The sequence below is a fragment of the Mus musculus genome, chromosome 10, assembly GCF_000001635.26.
Source record: "Mus musculus strain C57BL/6J chromosome 10, GRCm38.p6 C57BL/6J".
Classification (NCBI taxonomy): Eukaryota; Metazoa; Chordata; class Mammalia; order Rodentia; family Muridae; genus Mus; species Mus musculus.
Genome location: NC_000076.6, coordinates 28,371,878 through 28,387,170, shown reverse-complemented (window position 1 = coordinate 28,387,170; position 15,293 = coordinate 28,371,878). Strand labels below are relative to the sequence as shown.

The following is a 15,293-nucleotide window of genomic DNA, read 5'->3' as shown; positions in this document are numbered from 1 at the left end:
TTTCCTTAAAAATGTAAAGCTATAAACAATATATGTCCAAAACCTTTCCCTGGCTGTAAAATTATTTACTGGGAGCTGTCTTCCAAATGATTTTTACTACTTTCTGACATAAAATATCAAACGTTTAAGAATGCATTAACAAGGAGCTTGAGAAACAGCACATAGTAATTAATTTAATGGTTATATACGATGTATAATATAGCAAATAAATGAGAAAATCTAAGTGGCAGAAAATGATATTATTCTTTGAAATTACAAAATAATTTTGTGAATGAGATATCATATATACACAGAGAGACATAAAGAATGGAGAGCAAGAGAAAAAGAGAGTGGGTGGAGGTGGGGAGTAATGCATTAGGAAGAAATGATACTTTTAAAGTTTTGGGTAACAACATATTTAACACATAGTATATAGAAATATCTATTTGAAAATAATAAAAATTCAATATACTGTCTTTCCTGTTTAAAAAGGAAGTTTTGTAGATTTAAAATTCAATTCTACGCCAGTCCCATTATTCATGGCAGGTAGAGTTTAAGCTCAGTTTATTTGTAATACTCTGAGATGCTCCAACTTAGAGAAAAGGAAACGGATTTTGATGTGGGTGTATGTAAAATGCATCATGATTTAAACTAATATTGATTTTATTCTTGGATTTATGATTTTTCTAAATTATATTCTAATTTTTCTATACAGAGAATGCTTAGAAATTACTACATGAGCTGCTCCTTCTCAAATACAAGAACTTAATACTGACCTTAATATTGGCTATGATCAGTTAGCCTTCTCTTCTCTCAAATCTGATAAACACATAGAGACAAATATCTAGTCTAGACTGCTTTTTCCCTAAAATTCTAGGTCAGAATAACTTTGAGAAGATACTAAGTATAATAAACATTGGTAAAGGTTTATCAAGGGTGAATGATGATCTGAAATATCTATATTTGGAAGTAAAAGGACAACTTATCGGACATGATATCATTTAAATTCATGATGAGTACACAAATTAAATGTTACTCTAATAAGGAATCAACTTTAAAGGCCCATATAATTCCTAATGATCAAGATTTTTCTAAGTCAGAAGTGGCTCTGACTAGTAGATATTCTTACTCTCCTTTCTTCCCCAAATGGGGCAGTTCTTACAGTGACCTCCAGTCATAGTTTCTCTTCTGTTAGTTCAATACACTCTGAACACAAACATCAATAGGAAACAAAAATCAACATTCATTAACATGGTGTTTTCACCCACTTAATACAGCACTTAATGATGGCCCTAAAATCATTTAATTGTAATCTTCAAAACTCACTCAGCAAGAATGAGTCACAAGCATCTTTGAGGCTAAGCAGCTACATAAAATTCCTCATGCTGCTGTTCATTCTAAGCAGCCTATCTGACAAGAATGAAAACAGTAACAACGTAAGAAGGAATGTAAAAGAAAGTGTAGACGAAGTCAAGAGGGAAACTACGGGAGTAGCTTATTGTGATCAACGGTTGTAATTTTAAAAGATTACATATTAAAGGAGTAGTTCCTGTGAGACACTATGTAGTATTTTCTTTTGTAAACCGACTCACAATTGTTCTGAGTGGCGCATGGGATATGAATTTTGGAGTACAGACTTTCAGGTCCTTCGCCTTTTCCCTGCTACGATGATGTCTCTGACTAGATAGAGCGTTCAGCTCCCCTTCCCTGCAGAAAGGTGCTTTAGTGAAACCCTGGAGAAGAGCTCACAGATACACAGAGCACGTAAACCCAAACTGAGAAGTTAAGCTGAGCATTCGGAAAAGGCTCTCCAAGCTCTCAACTGTCAGATGCCAATCAACACATTAGGGGACCCTCTACTTGCCAGCTGCCGAACCAGTGAATCAACAGTTAAATGTCGCATAAGTTTAAAATATACAACACAGCTATTAACCATTTATATAAACTTGACTGCAATAAAAATATGTATCAAATATGTATCAACTACTATGTCCTACATCAGAATTTTTGGTGACTAGCCCAATAAAATTATAAATAATATCAGATATTTAAGAAGTATTCAGGTTGTGTGTGTGTGTGCATGTATTTTTTTTCTGACCTAAATAAAGTTTATTTAAAAAAAAAAGAAAAAAGTGGTTATTTTTGCAATGTTATGGTTGTAGGACAAAGAGCATATCTCCTTTCCCTAAACATGTTTTTTTCCTTCTGCACAAATGTAGCCAATGTTACAAAGTCAACAAGCTTTCTCCAAATGCTAGGTTTTTTAGGCCACGTATGGGATTTTCACCTACTGCTTCATGGACACAAAAATGTCCCTTTGAACTAAAACTTGTCACTTTGAGAATTAATATTAAAGTAGATATGTGCTCAAAAAATAGGTGATTAAATGTTTTATCTTTGCATAACTGGTAATTTCTCCAATATGGTAGAGCAAAGACCATATTACGTTGTAATTTTCTTATGTACCTGTAACTGTATTGATATTTTTAGCACCCATTTCCAAGCACAGACAGACCAATGACAGGAAAGAAACTTTCTGCCTTCTCTAGGAGGTGTCAAGCTGCTGAGCTAATCCTCAGCAGGGTTTCTTGCACAGGATGGCTATTATTGTGTGCAGGCGTTTTTTTGCTTATTTCCATTTTTCACTGTGTGTATGCATGTGAAGGCTGGAAGCTGACAGTGTATTCCTCTCTGGTGTTTCCACTCAATTCTTTAAAGCAGTGGCTCCCCAAACCATGAACTCACAGACTGCCTAGAGCCAGTGAGCTCTGGGGATTGGCCTGTCTTTGCATCCCAAGGGAGGAGTAAGAGATCTGCATGAACACAGTCCGCTTTTCTGTGGGTGCTGGGATCTCAGCTGGTTTCATGATTGTGGGCCAGGCACTGTACAAAAAAGAGCTTTCTCTCTAATCCTAGAATCAATTTTCTTATCTATATTATATGAACTCTCTACTGCAGATAAAATTATTTCCATGTGGTAAAAAGGTTTAACATGAAGGAAAATACTTTACAGATAACAGAGATATATAGCTTCAAGAGATATTATGCGCAAAACCAGAAAACTCGTCAAAATTACTGTGCAAGAAAGACTACAGTTACATCAAAGAGTAGAAGAGTTTCAAAACGCTCTCATACTGCTCTTAAATTGCCATATTATGATATAAACAAGGTTATGAATAAACAAAGACAGTAAAACTCTTAGAAGTTTGTGTCTGGGGGATGGCAGAGAACAACAATCAGAATTCACATTGCACATGTATAAAGTTGTCAAATAACAAATTCAATAAAAATTTTTAAAAATTATATGCCTAAATCATACACCAAATGGTCGAAATGTTGAATACCATGTGTGTGTGTGTGTGTGTGTGTGTGTGTGTGTGTGTGTGTGTGTGTGTGTGTCTGTGTGTGTGTGTGTGTGTATTGATTACTAGTATAAAATTCCTTGACAGTCTGGTATCCAGCCTTACCTGCACACTTCGTTCTAGTGATCAGTGGTGGTCCTGGCAGCCCAGTTCCCCCTTCGCCAGGTCTGGTAAGCAGGACGCGGATCTCGTATTCTGTATCTGGGTCTAAATGCCACAACTTATATGTTGGTGCGTTGACTGCATGGGTTTCTGTCCAAGATCCTGATGTCATTCGATACTCTACTTCTTTCAGGATGATGGGGCCATCGCCAATAATAGAGTTGGCATTTAGTTGGATCAGCAAGTAAGTAGGCCCAACACCAAGCAGCTGGGGAGGAGCAATGGGTCTAGGTGGTTCTAGAAAAGAAAAAATGTACACTCTAATTAGTTAAGAGTCGTGAAATAGACATATACAGTAAATAGTAAATATATACTATAAGGAAATATGTTATATACAATCTTCATATGTAACCAAAGTTTACTGAACAATTTAGGAGAGCATGGTAAATGTTTAATAGATAATCAGAGGCAGGATTGGATGGCATATGCTTTCAGTCTCAACACACAGGGTGCAAAGGTTGGATGGAAGGTTGCTGCAAACGTGATGTCAGCAAGGTGAGTTCTAAACCAGGCTGGGCTAAATGGTGAGACTGGCCCAAAACAAAAGACAGAAAAAAAGAAAAGGAAGGAAAGAAAGGAAGGGAAATGAGGGGAGGGGAGGGGAGGGGAAGGAGCAGTGGGGAGAAAATATAAACTGGAAAGTAATGATGAAGCAACTGTAATTTAAAGAGCCATTGGTTTTATGAAGGCTTTTGGTCAATTTAGCAAAAGTTTTCTCTTCTTAAAAACATGCACTTCCAGGAGAGAAAGTTGCAGATGCACCGCAGGAAACAGGGATAAAGAAAGTGCACTGGAGAGGAGCAGGTCTCATCAAACACAGAAGGAGGTGAGCTCTGAGAGTTTCTTCTCCTTATTTGTTTTTGCCTCTGCTCTTTCTTGCTTTGCTTCTTGCAACTTCAAAGTTCCAGCAGATGAACTAATGAGGAGGTGCCACAAAGCTAGAAGGAAAGCTGGGGCCATGTGCCACTACACAGAATAGGAAATTGAAATTTACACCCAGAAGAAATACCCAATCAGTGGATATCAATGGCCCCCAGACTAGCATGCAATAGGCAATAAGCTCAAATGTCAAAGGAACACTGCAATTTAATTTCGAGTTAAGATATTTTGATATTTTGCTTGACAGAAAACTTGGAAAATATTATTTCAACATGTGAACTTATGGAATGATGAATGATGTATTAGGGCAGGTTTTCCCTTAACAGCAATACCAGTGAAAGACTGAGCGGTCTCTAGAGGACTCCACACAGGGCTCTGTGTGCAAAGCCTGCCCACTGGAATACAAGGCATAAGGGTCTCATTAGTAGACTGTCATCGGGTGATATTTCCCCTTCAACTTCTGGACTAATCATTACACTTCTCAGGGTCTTGAAAGGGATTAAAAGAAAGTATTAATCTTAATAAGGTGATAATTGCCCCCAAATTGATTTAAGAATTAATGCTGAAAAGTTACAGGAAATCACAGACAGGAAAACTATTAACATAACCTCACAGGCTTCCATATTGGCCTGGACTGAAAAGGAGGCAAGTCAAGACTGCACAGACAGTATCTTTTGAATTACTAGCGGTAATATGTTACATGAAAAAAGGAAGACAAAGAAAACTCCATAAAGAGGGTTTCATCACTTGGGCAAGTTTAAACTAATTTTCAGATATGGCCTAACCCTGAATTTTATTTATGATTTTTAAAATGTTACTAGCTTAAAAATCTTCCCAATAACAAATACCCACAAAGTCCACAAAGTAGAGACAGGGCTATCTAACTGGGATCTCTAAACAGACTCAATTTTTTTTTTTAAATACAACTTCAAAGTTTGTAAGACTAAAATCACAGGACATGTTTACTAACTACTACTGACAAGGTTCTGCATGTTGGACACATATATAATGTAGAGGAGACATATTTATACTCATTTTTAATTTTTTATAGGAGAAATTATATATATATATAAAGAAATAGTTTACAAAAGTTATAAATAGAGATGATGAACATTTCCCTATTGCAAATAAATATGAATATAAGTGGTCTCTTCTTGAATGGGCCCATTAAGGAAGGCTTTCATGACTGGCTGCCAAAGAATAAAGTGAGTTGTGATTTATCATGCTCATGTGTAAAAAACCAGCCTAATTACCATGTGATATACATACTGTAGACATCTAGTGCTATGTCTACAGAAAGTAGGTCCTAATACCTGCTCTAAAACCTTTACCCATAGAAACCTCTTTGAATAGTTTGGAAAAGTATTTACCACTAATGAGGGAAGTTCTGTCCTAGCTAAATGATTGCCTGTTTCACAAGTGAATTCGATGAAGCTCGTCTTCAAAGGAAACACTTGAATCAACCAAACATTGTAGAGTATTCACCCCTCAGATAAAGTAGGCCAGAAGAAGACTTTTCATACCAAGGAATTGCAATTTCCAACTCAAGAGCTTACGAAACAAATGGAAAGGGCATGGATTCTCTGCATGCTAAGCTGGCGTGGATCTAAAAGAACATCCTAGAACATGCAAGTGTCTCCGAGCATCATATTTTCTGGATAATGGGTACTGCTTCCATATGTGCAGTGCTTGTTTTCCTTCCAGATGACTCATCCAATGACTAATTTCAGTTACAGTAGGAAACAACACTAAATTCACAGCTCACTGGGGCTTTACCCCAAAGCAACGGGCCTCACACATTTTAAGCCTCACCAATGACACGAAGAGATCTGATACCCAGCATGACAAATGAAGAGAAAAGACAAAACAAAACAAAAATATGGTAAGTGAATTATAAATTGTAAACATTCTTTGAACTATATGTACAGATACTGTAAAAACTGACCTTATGTGTATGTATGCTAATTGCCGCCATTTGCAACAGAGTACATGGAAAAAGGAGGAAGGGCGTGGACAATGGGTAAAACGCCAGCATGAACCAGTTTTTCAGGCCAAACACAGCCCTTTATCACTCCTGTTTGATTCAGTGATATAGAAAGTGAAATCTGGAGCCAGGAGGCCAACTTTCAAAAGACAAAAGCCATCCCAGTAATGGTAGGGGAAATGCAAATGCGCTTTTAACTTTGCACAGACTTTTCACAAGCAAGCTACCACAGGAGTCACTAAAAGATTACATTTCTAAAATAGACCAGCAGGTTCCATGTATGAGGGTCTTTGCTCTGTCCTGATTTGTTTGTATGTTTGCCTGAACGACAAAAATTAATCTGATGTTAAATATTGAATGCAATGACATGCATAAGTAAAGACACATAGAAATGAAAGAATGAGGCTGAAACATTGCACATGCTGGCCTGGAGAACGGCAGCAATGTCCCGATCAGTTTTGTTTCACTTCCTCTGGTCAGGCGAAACTGGAGCTCTCAATAAGCAGAGCAATAGCTCAAGGTTGGAACTGCCAAAGAATGCAAAGCAACTAAGGAGCAGACACATTGCTTAACAGCATGGTTATTAGTGAATTTCACATTAAGGAGACTAATATACCACTCAATATTAAAGTTTGGATGTTGGCCGTAAAAAGAGATCTTATATTAGCATATGTATTTTGTTTTTAGGCCCCCCAGAGAACAAGGAGATTTATTTATAAAATCTCTATTCATTTCAATAAATTATTCATGAATTTTAATCAGTTAGCAAATGAACAAGTAATTGTTTTGGAGCAATGCTAATATTCTTCATAACTTAATATGCTACTAGACCCAGAGGTGTGGTGCAGATAAATCCCAAGTGTGCACTAGGTATCAAGTGAAGCATGCAACCCTCAAAATACAGGGTAAACTTTGCCAACATTCCCAATTAACTTCCCAGTAATGACTTCCATTCGTTATTCTGGATCCAAATATGATGAGCGAATCCCAATTATATATTCAGCCTGCTTTACTTGTTCAATTTTTTTGAAAAATTTGTTTAAATGTCTTGAAATCAAGCAAAGCACTATGAAAGGATGTTCTCTCACTCAATTATTCCCATTATAATAGTTCTTTAAAAATATATGCCAGTTATCAAAATTCAGTCAATCAATACAATGCAAACTCAGAAACAGAAGCCAGAAAGCCAGAAAATGTCAGCAACAGAGTAAATGTCACAGCAAACGACACTCCTATATCCATCTTTTAAACAAGATGAATTAAGTTCCTTTCAATCCTAGCTGTTTCCCCATTGCTTTCTCTCTTTGTCAGGGAGATATTATTGGAACAAGCCCTAAGTTAGCAGTCCCACTATAGAATTTGGTGCTGTGATATGTTGGTGTCTTCTGACTGCTGTGAAAAACTACCACAACCCCAATGTACTTAATAAAACACATCCTCTAACAGTGCTTGAAACCGGAAAACTGAAATTAGTATGAACAGAGAGGAGAGAATCAGGCACGAAGCCCCACTTCGTTGTTTCTCTGTTCTGCATATGGCTCTCCGGCCACATTCCTGCAATCCCTGCTAGGTTGTGATGTATTCCTTATGCATTTTGACTCAGTGCTATGTAACCTCTCCCACTGCCAGATTCTGTGATCATTTCAATTCTTTAATATAATAACATATACAAAAACTGCTTTACCACTGGCAAGTCCCATGCCTTTAGAAGATACTGAGTCTAGGAAACACTTCTGAGTTGGCTATAAACTTGTAAAGTGGCTTCTCTCTCCTGGGACATTGTTCGTCTCTGCTACTTGCTAGTGGCTAAGAAGGTTGCGAATGGACATTACTTCACCTGAGAGAAAAATTTATAGCTATGTTGGGAGTGGTGGAAATTACAAAAGTGGTTATTTAAGCTACACCAACATATTTTAACTATTTAATTGCTTGCAAATAAAATGAAGTCAGAGAAGATGCTTCTAAAGGACTACTAGAATCAGCGCCAAATATTTTATATGGAGAATTTTTTTCAATTTGATTTACTTCCTTTCTGGACTGTTAGTCAAGTTCTGATTTTTGTTTAATGACAGATTCACTAGGCTCTGTTTCTTCAAGGTACCTTTTTGTAGCCTACTGGAGGGACATGGCACAGAGAAACTGAGAAAAAAAAAAGGCCCCTATGTCCCACATTTATGAGCTCATTTTTGAGTTCCTTACAATAGACCTAAATAATTTGCAATTGTATTTCAATGGGATACCAACACAATAGTGTCGCACTGATAAAACAGAGAACCTTTGCAAACCCTAACCAATGGGAGGTGGGTCATTCCTAATTACAATAATTTTCTGTGGGCACTTAATATCATGTATGTGACAATAGAATAAGATTCATTGGATGTAGAGAGAATGAAGAATAAAGTAAGCACTGCACTGGAAAAACTGGAGGCTCATTTGGCTAGGTGTGTTGACAAAATATGTAACGGTGTCTCATGTTATTTCTTATTTTTAATGATTTATTTATTTTTATTTTATGTTCATTGGTACTTTGTCTGCATGTGTGTATGGGGGAAGGGACTGGGATCCCCTGAATCTGGAGTTACAGACAGCTTTGAACTGCCAGGAGGGAGCTGGGAATTGAATCTGGGTCCTCTTGAAGAAGAGCTGTGCTGTTAACTGTTGAGCCTTCTCTCCAGTCCCCAGTCATGAGTTAATTCACAATGCTGTTTCATTTACTGCTGTTTTTGATACTTGACTTCCCTGGGCTAATAAAATCAATAGGCAATCAAATACTTCTCTATTTACCCTTTTGTCCACTGTCTTGTAGTATTACTAGTAGGAGCAATGTTGGCAGCAAAGTTTATATATTTCCTTTCCTACAAATTAACTTATATTTACATTATGTGAATTCTTAATCTTAAGTTAAGCAATTTTTTTCCATTTTTTATTAGGTACTTAGCTCATTTACATTTCCAATGCTATACCAAAAGTCCCCCATACCCACCCACCCCCACTCCCCTACCCACCCACTCCCCCTTTTTGGCCCTGGCGTTCCCCTGTACTGGGGCATATAAAGTTTGCGTGTCCAATGGGCCTCTCTTTCCAGTGATGGCCGACTAGGCCATCTTTTGATACATATGCAGCTAGAGTCAAGAGCTCCGGGGTACTGGTTAGTTCATAATGTTGTTCCACCTATAGGGTTGCAGATCCCTTTAGCTCCTTGGGTATTTTCTCTAGCTCCTCCATTGGGAGCCCTGTGATCCATCCATTAGCTGATTGTGAGCATCCACTTCTGTGCTTGCTAGGCCCCGGCATAGTCTCACAAGAGACAGCTACATCTGGGTCCTTTCGATAAAATCTTGCTAGTATATGCAATGGTGTCAGCATTTGGATGCTGATTATGGGGTGGATCCCTGGATATGGCAGTCTCTACATGGTCCATCCTTTCATCTCAGCTCCAAACTTTGTCTTTGTAACTCCTTCCATGGGTGTTTTTTTCCCAATTCTAAGTTAAGCAATTTTTATATTAAAATATCATTTAAACTTTGTCACCTCAAGTGACATATACACTCTCAAACTACATCACTCAAATAATTCATCCACTCTATACACAAAGACAATAAAGGACCAGAATGATAGTGCTTCCGTAGGCCAAACCTAGAGCCCCTATACCACTGACCATAGGACTCTCAAAGAGAACACTTGCAACTACTGTGCTCTCCATGAAAAGTAGATATTTATTTGGAGATCTGGGTAGAGTATGGCTACCCTAAGACTCAGATTAGCTGCTCAAACCCTTCTGAGAGTCCTGAAGCACACTAACATGATTTATAATTGTAATGATGCATGCAAAAGGAAATGCTTGTGCTGACCTGAATGCCATCATTTATGTCTCTACTTATGAAGAGAGCAGTGGCTTACAATTTCAATAGTGCAAGGGTAGCCACTTATTCACACAGGCTAGTCTACTGACAAAAAAATCCCCACAGAGAACTGAACATTTGTGTGTATTCACATGCACAGTCCCAGACACGTGAACAGATGAGGCTTTCTGGAAAGCAATCTTTGAACATACTCGAGTAAGGAAAGGTAGACAGAAAAAAAAAAAAAAATCAAAAGAATTTCATTCACATCTAGAATTTTATTATAATGTGATTTAGATCTTTTCTATATCTCTTGAGCATATTAGGCCTCTTTGACAATACTGCATTAAGATTGAAGAATGAAAGCACAAAAAAGCTACTATTCTGGTTAATTTTATATCAACTTGAGACAAGCTAAAGTCAACTGAAGAGGGGGATACCTCAATTGAGAAGAAACCTCCACATAGAGGATTTTCTTAATGAGTGGGCTCAGCCCATTGTGGATGGTGCCATTACTGGTCTGTTGGTTCTGGGTTCTATAAAAAAAGCAGACTGAGGAAGCCGTGGGAAGCAAGCCAGTACGCAGCACCCCTCACAGCCTCCTGTGATCCACGATCCTGTCCTGGCTTCCTTTGGTGAAGAACTGTGACAAGAAAGTGTTAAATAAACCCATTCTTCCTCAGTATGCTTTTAATCATGGCGCTTCTTCACAGCAACAATAACTGTACCCAAGATAGTCACTGACACCATTGCATACACTAGCAAGATTTTGCTGAAAGAACCCAGATATAGCTGTCTCTTGTGAGACTATGTGGGGCCTAGCAAACACAGAAGTGGTTGCTCACAGTCAGCTATTGGATGGATCACAGGGCCCCCAATGGAGGAGCTAAAGAAAGTACCCAAGGAGCTAAAGGGATCTGCAACCCTATAGGTGGAACAACAATATGAACTAACCAGTACCCACCCAGAGCTTGTGTCTCTAGCTGCATATGAATCAGAAGATGGCTTAATCGGCCATCAGTGGAAAGAGAAGCCCATTGGTTGTGCAAACTTTATATGACTCAGTATAGGGGAACGCCAGGCCCAAGAAGTGGGAGTGTGTGGGTGGGGGAGTGGGTGGGGGAGCGTGTGGGGGACTTTTGGGATAGCATTGGAAATGTAAATGAAATAAATACCAAAAAAAAAAAAAATAAAGACCCAGTATAAGATAAATCCAGGTATGGAAGTATATGCATTATATTCCAAAATTTGGGACATTGAGTCAAGAGGATAGGGAGTTCAAAGTTAACTATATCTAAATAGTGAGTTTGAGGCAAGGCTGGGCTATCATAAAAGCTTTCTTGTGCGCATGCATACACAGAGAGAGAAAGAGAAACAAAGAGAGGAATGGAGAGAGAAAGTAAGTTATTAGTTTTCATTTTTAAATGAAACTGTTTTCACCCAAGAGGAAAACCTAACCCGTATCAGGAGATGGAAATTTTCAAGTAGACAATACCAGTGATGGGGTTCAATGAAACCAGCATGATTAGCTTTCTCTTTCATTTCTGTAATGCAATGAAGAACAGTGATTGATCTACAACGCATTGCCTTCCTTGAACTTCTAATACTTCTTGCAGTGAATTAAAAACTCCAAACTGTTGTTATGGGTGGATGGCCAGCTAGCCAAGCGCTGATGAAGAAACTTTCAATGTAACCACAAGAAAAGCAATTATTGTACACACTTTACCAGTTCTTTGAAGAGTATGCACATTGGCCTTCAGTGTAGGTCTCCACATGAAGGTGTGGGGATTCCCATTTTATTACACTCATTTTCTGAGGCTGAAATTAAGTCCTTAGAAAGTAAGATTTACTGCTTCCTACTCTGAACCATATAGCTGGCCAATTGCTCTGACATTGATATACAGCACCTTCAAAATGTTACTATTTAATTAAAGGAGTTAGTTGACCAGAGCAAAAGAACACTTTCTAAGCAATTGCTTAGCGACCAAGTGGCAACCCATGATTTATCTTGCTTGTAAAAAATAAATAAATAACTAAAAATGCCAGGACATACCTAACAACAATTCATTTTTTTGTTTTTAAGTCAAAGCTGACCCATTGGAAAGTTTTTTCAATAGCATTTCCATTGAAAAATACCCTGTGATATAATTCTTAATGTATGTAATGATGTGATTCTTAATATACTATAAATCAGGACAGATACAAGAGAAGATAATTATAGTAACACCAGAGAGTGTTTGTATATACAATAAATATAGCAATATATTATATTATTATATATGTGAGATGTAATGGTATAATGTTTACTAATATGAGATATAATGCAGTTCAGCTTAGGAAAAAATTATTAGATGAAATTTCCACTCTCAATATTAAGTAGTATTTCTCCACCTCAGTTCACAGCGTGATGTGTATTCATACTTGGAAGAATCAGATCTTTCACCTCCACAACATGGCTGTTTCCTGCAGCCTGAAGTACTGAAATAGGAAGAATCACTTTGGTGACGAACCTGCCAATTTTGTATTCAGAAATGTCTATCCAATGTATTACTATGGTGTTTTAGTCCCTATGGTTTGAAAACATTGCTGCAATCACTTCATTCCCTCCTTGATATGAAAAGCATAGAGCAGAGTGGTCCTTCAGACCTGTCAGTAAAAACTGAAAGCAAGGGTAGGTTTATGCATAAGGTATAGGTAGAAATGAGGAAATTTTTGATATATGAAGTTTATTACACTGTGATACAAATATGTTTCTGTACACCGTTTTGACCTTGTATTACTTGCATTTATGTTTACTACCCACACAATGAACTGGCTAAAACGTTTGAAGTATTATAGGAATTTAACAATTTTACTAGATATTTTCTCAATATTATAACCCACACGGCAGTCAACGAAACATTATAATAAAATTATAGATGCTTTTAAATGAGTCATGAGGGAATACATACAGAAGAGTTATCCTATGTTCATTTAATTCCTCATTTTAGCTTTGTCAGAGCTCACTGTTCACAGCATTTCAAGGAAAGAACATCCAGGTGGTTCCAAGAATAACAATCAACTCAGTAGTAAAAGTAGAAAAGCCATCAACTCCAACGCTTAGTTCTCTGTAAGTCTAGAGACATAAAGAGGTCCCCAGATCACACTCTCATCAGTCACCTTTATGAGGGAAGAATGAGATATATGGTGGAGGATGAGGTGAACTGCAGCAATTGCAATAAATGTCCCTGCAGCCTGCTCAGTATCCCTGGGTCATACAGTGCAGGACTTCACTCCATTCCCCATGAAGACAAAAGAGTACTGCTGGCATTCATCTTATGCCGATACCTATTAACACAATGGCTGGATCCACTAAATTCATTTTAGTCTTTACAATAACATTGTAATTTCTCTACTGTGTTATATGTATAAATACATTTACTTTTATATGCACATGAGATATATGTGTAAGAGAAAATATTATTGTGGGAATTTTGAATATTCTACATGGAGACATAAGAGAAAGAAAGAAGATAAAGAAGGAAAGAGAGAGAGAGAAAGAAAGAGAAAGAAAGAAAGAAAGAAAGAAAGAAAGAAAGAAAGAAAGAAAGAAGGAAAGAAAGAAAGCTTTTATAAAAAAGCACAGTTTGTCATTTTGTTCCTGTGTCTAAGCACTCTATGGTATTGAATCACTGTAATAAAACATGTTAAATATATGTTCATGATAAATACATCATTTGTGTTCACTCCAAAATGATTAAACATGATGCATGAAGTTTTCATGCTAAGGGAGCCTTTCACAGATGGCTCCCAAGCCCAACCCCCAGTGTTATCACTCAGATTAACAATGGAAGTAGGCCATACTGATGACAGTGGGTTCCAGAAAGGCATATTCAATTCAAGGACTTACTTGTCCCAACTGACTCTCATAATTAGACTTATATTTTCACACAGTTTAGGAGAGTACAAGACAGAGTCTTCCTAGGGAAAGAGGGAACAATCATATCCTTCTAATCAACACATGACAGACTTAGATGTGTTTATGAAAAATAATTCAAATGACCGATTGACGCTAACTGAACAAGACCTTAAACTAAGAGGGACATGCATATTGTCTCCCCACGAGAATAGACTTAACAAAAGTACTGCTAACTCTGAAGCAATCAAAATCTAAGAGCATTTTCATATTTAAAAAATTAAGTAGCAGCCGGACATGGTGGCACACGCCTTTAATCCCAGCACTTGGGAGGCAGAGGCAGGCGGATTTCTGAGTTCGAGGCCAGCCTAGTCTACAAAGTGAGTTCCAGGACAGCCAAGGATACACAGAGAAACCCTGTCTCGAAAAACCAAAACAAACAAACAAAAAAAAAAAAAACCAAAAAAACAAAACCAAAAAAAACCCAAAAACAAAAACAAAAAAAAATTAAGTAGTGGAATAAATTGTATTGTTGGTTTACTGGGTCCAACATAATTTTGCAAAAACTTTCAATATAAAGTCACCAGAAAGAATAAACCAATAAAAGCAAATGTAACGTGTTATGACAATAAAATAACAAGACAAGAACCCTGAATTCCACTTTTTAAAAAGAAAAATCTGTTCTGGTTTAACACGGGAGATGATTTTTTTAGTGAGATAAAAATATAGCTGATAGGGTCATTAATTCAAGGTAAGCTATTGTTAATAACAGCTCCTTAAGTATCAGTAAAAATTATCAAAGATGAGATGAAAGATTCCTATGCACTTCTATTAAAATTCCCCAAGTAGGAGAAAAAGAGTTTAATATTAACCTGGAGAGTGTGTAGATATGAGCATGAAGACATTGAACAGTGTCACAAAATCACAGCTCTGTGTGATCACGATATAATAACTGTTTTAGTCATTGTTATGGTGTAGATGTGGTGTGTCTCTTAGGGATTCATATGTCAGAGGTATGGTACTTGGTATAGCAATGTGAGCAAGGCTATGGGACATATTAGAGGTGGCATCTACTGGAAAGTTCTTTAGTCACAGAGGACACTGTCCTCTAAGTGGCATCTCCACTTGAGTTAATTCACATTTAATACCAGAAATACACACAAACACACACACAAACACACACACAAACA

The 15,293-nt window shown here is 37.3% G+C and overlaps 1 protein-coding gene across 21 annotated transcripts in view; it reads right to left on the bottom strand.

The window, feature by feature from the left end:
- Ptprk (protein tyrosine phosphatase, receptor type, K) overlaps window positions 1-15,293 on the bottom strand; it is a 522,578-nt gene that overhangs the window by 210,227 nt on the left and 297,058 nt on the right. For all 21 annotated transcript variants that reach the window (NM_001359355.1, NM_008983.2, NM_001359356.1 and 18 more), the window contains one exon: window positions 3,447-3,740. In NM_001359355.1, coding sequence (NP_001346284.1) covers window positions 3,447-3,740 — 294 coding nt within the window. The remainder of the gene's footprint in view (window positions 1-3,446; window positions 3,741-15,293) is intronic.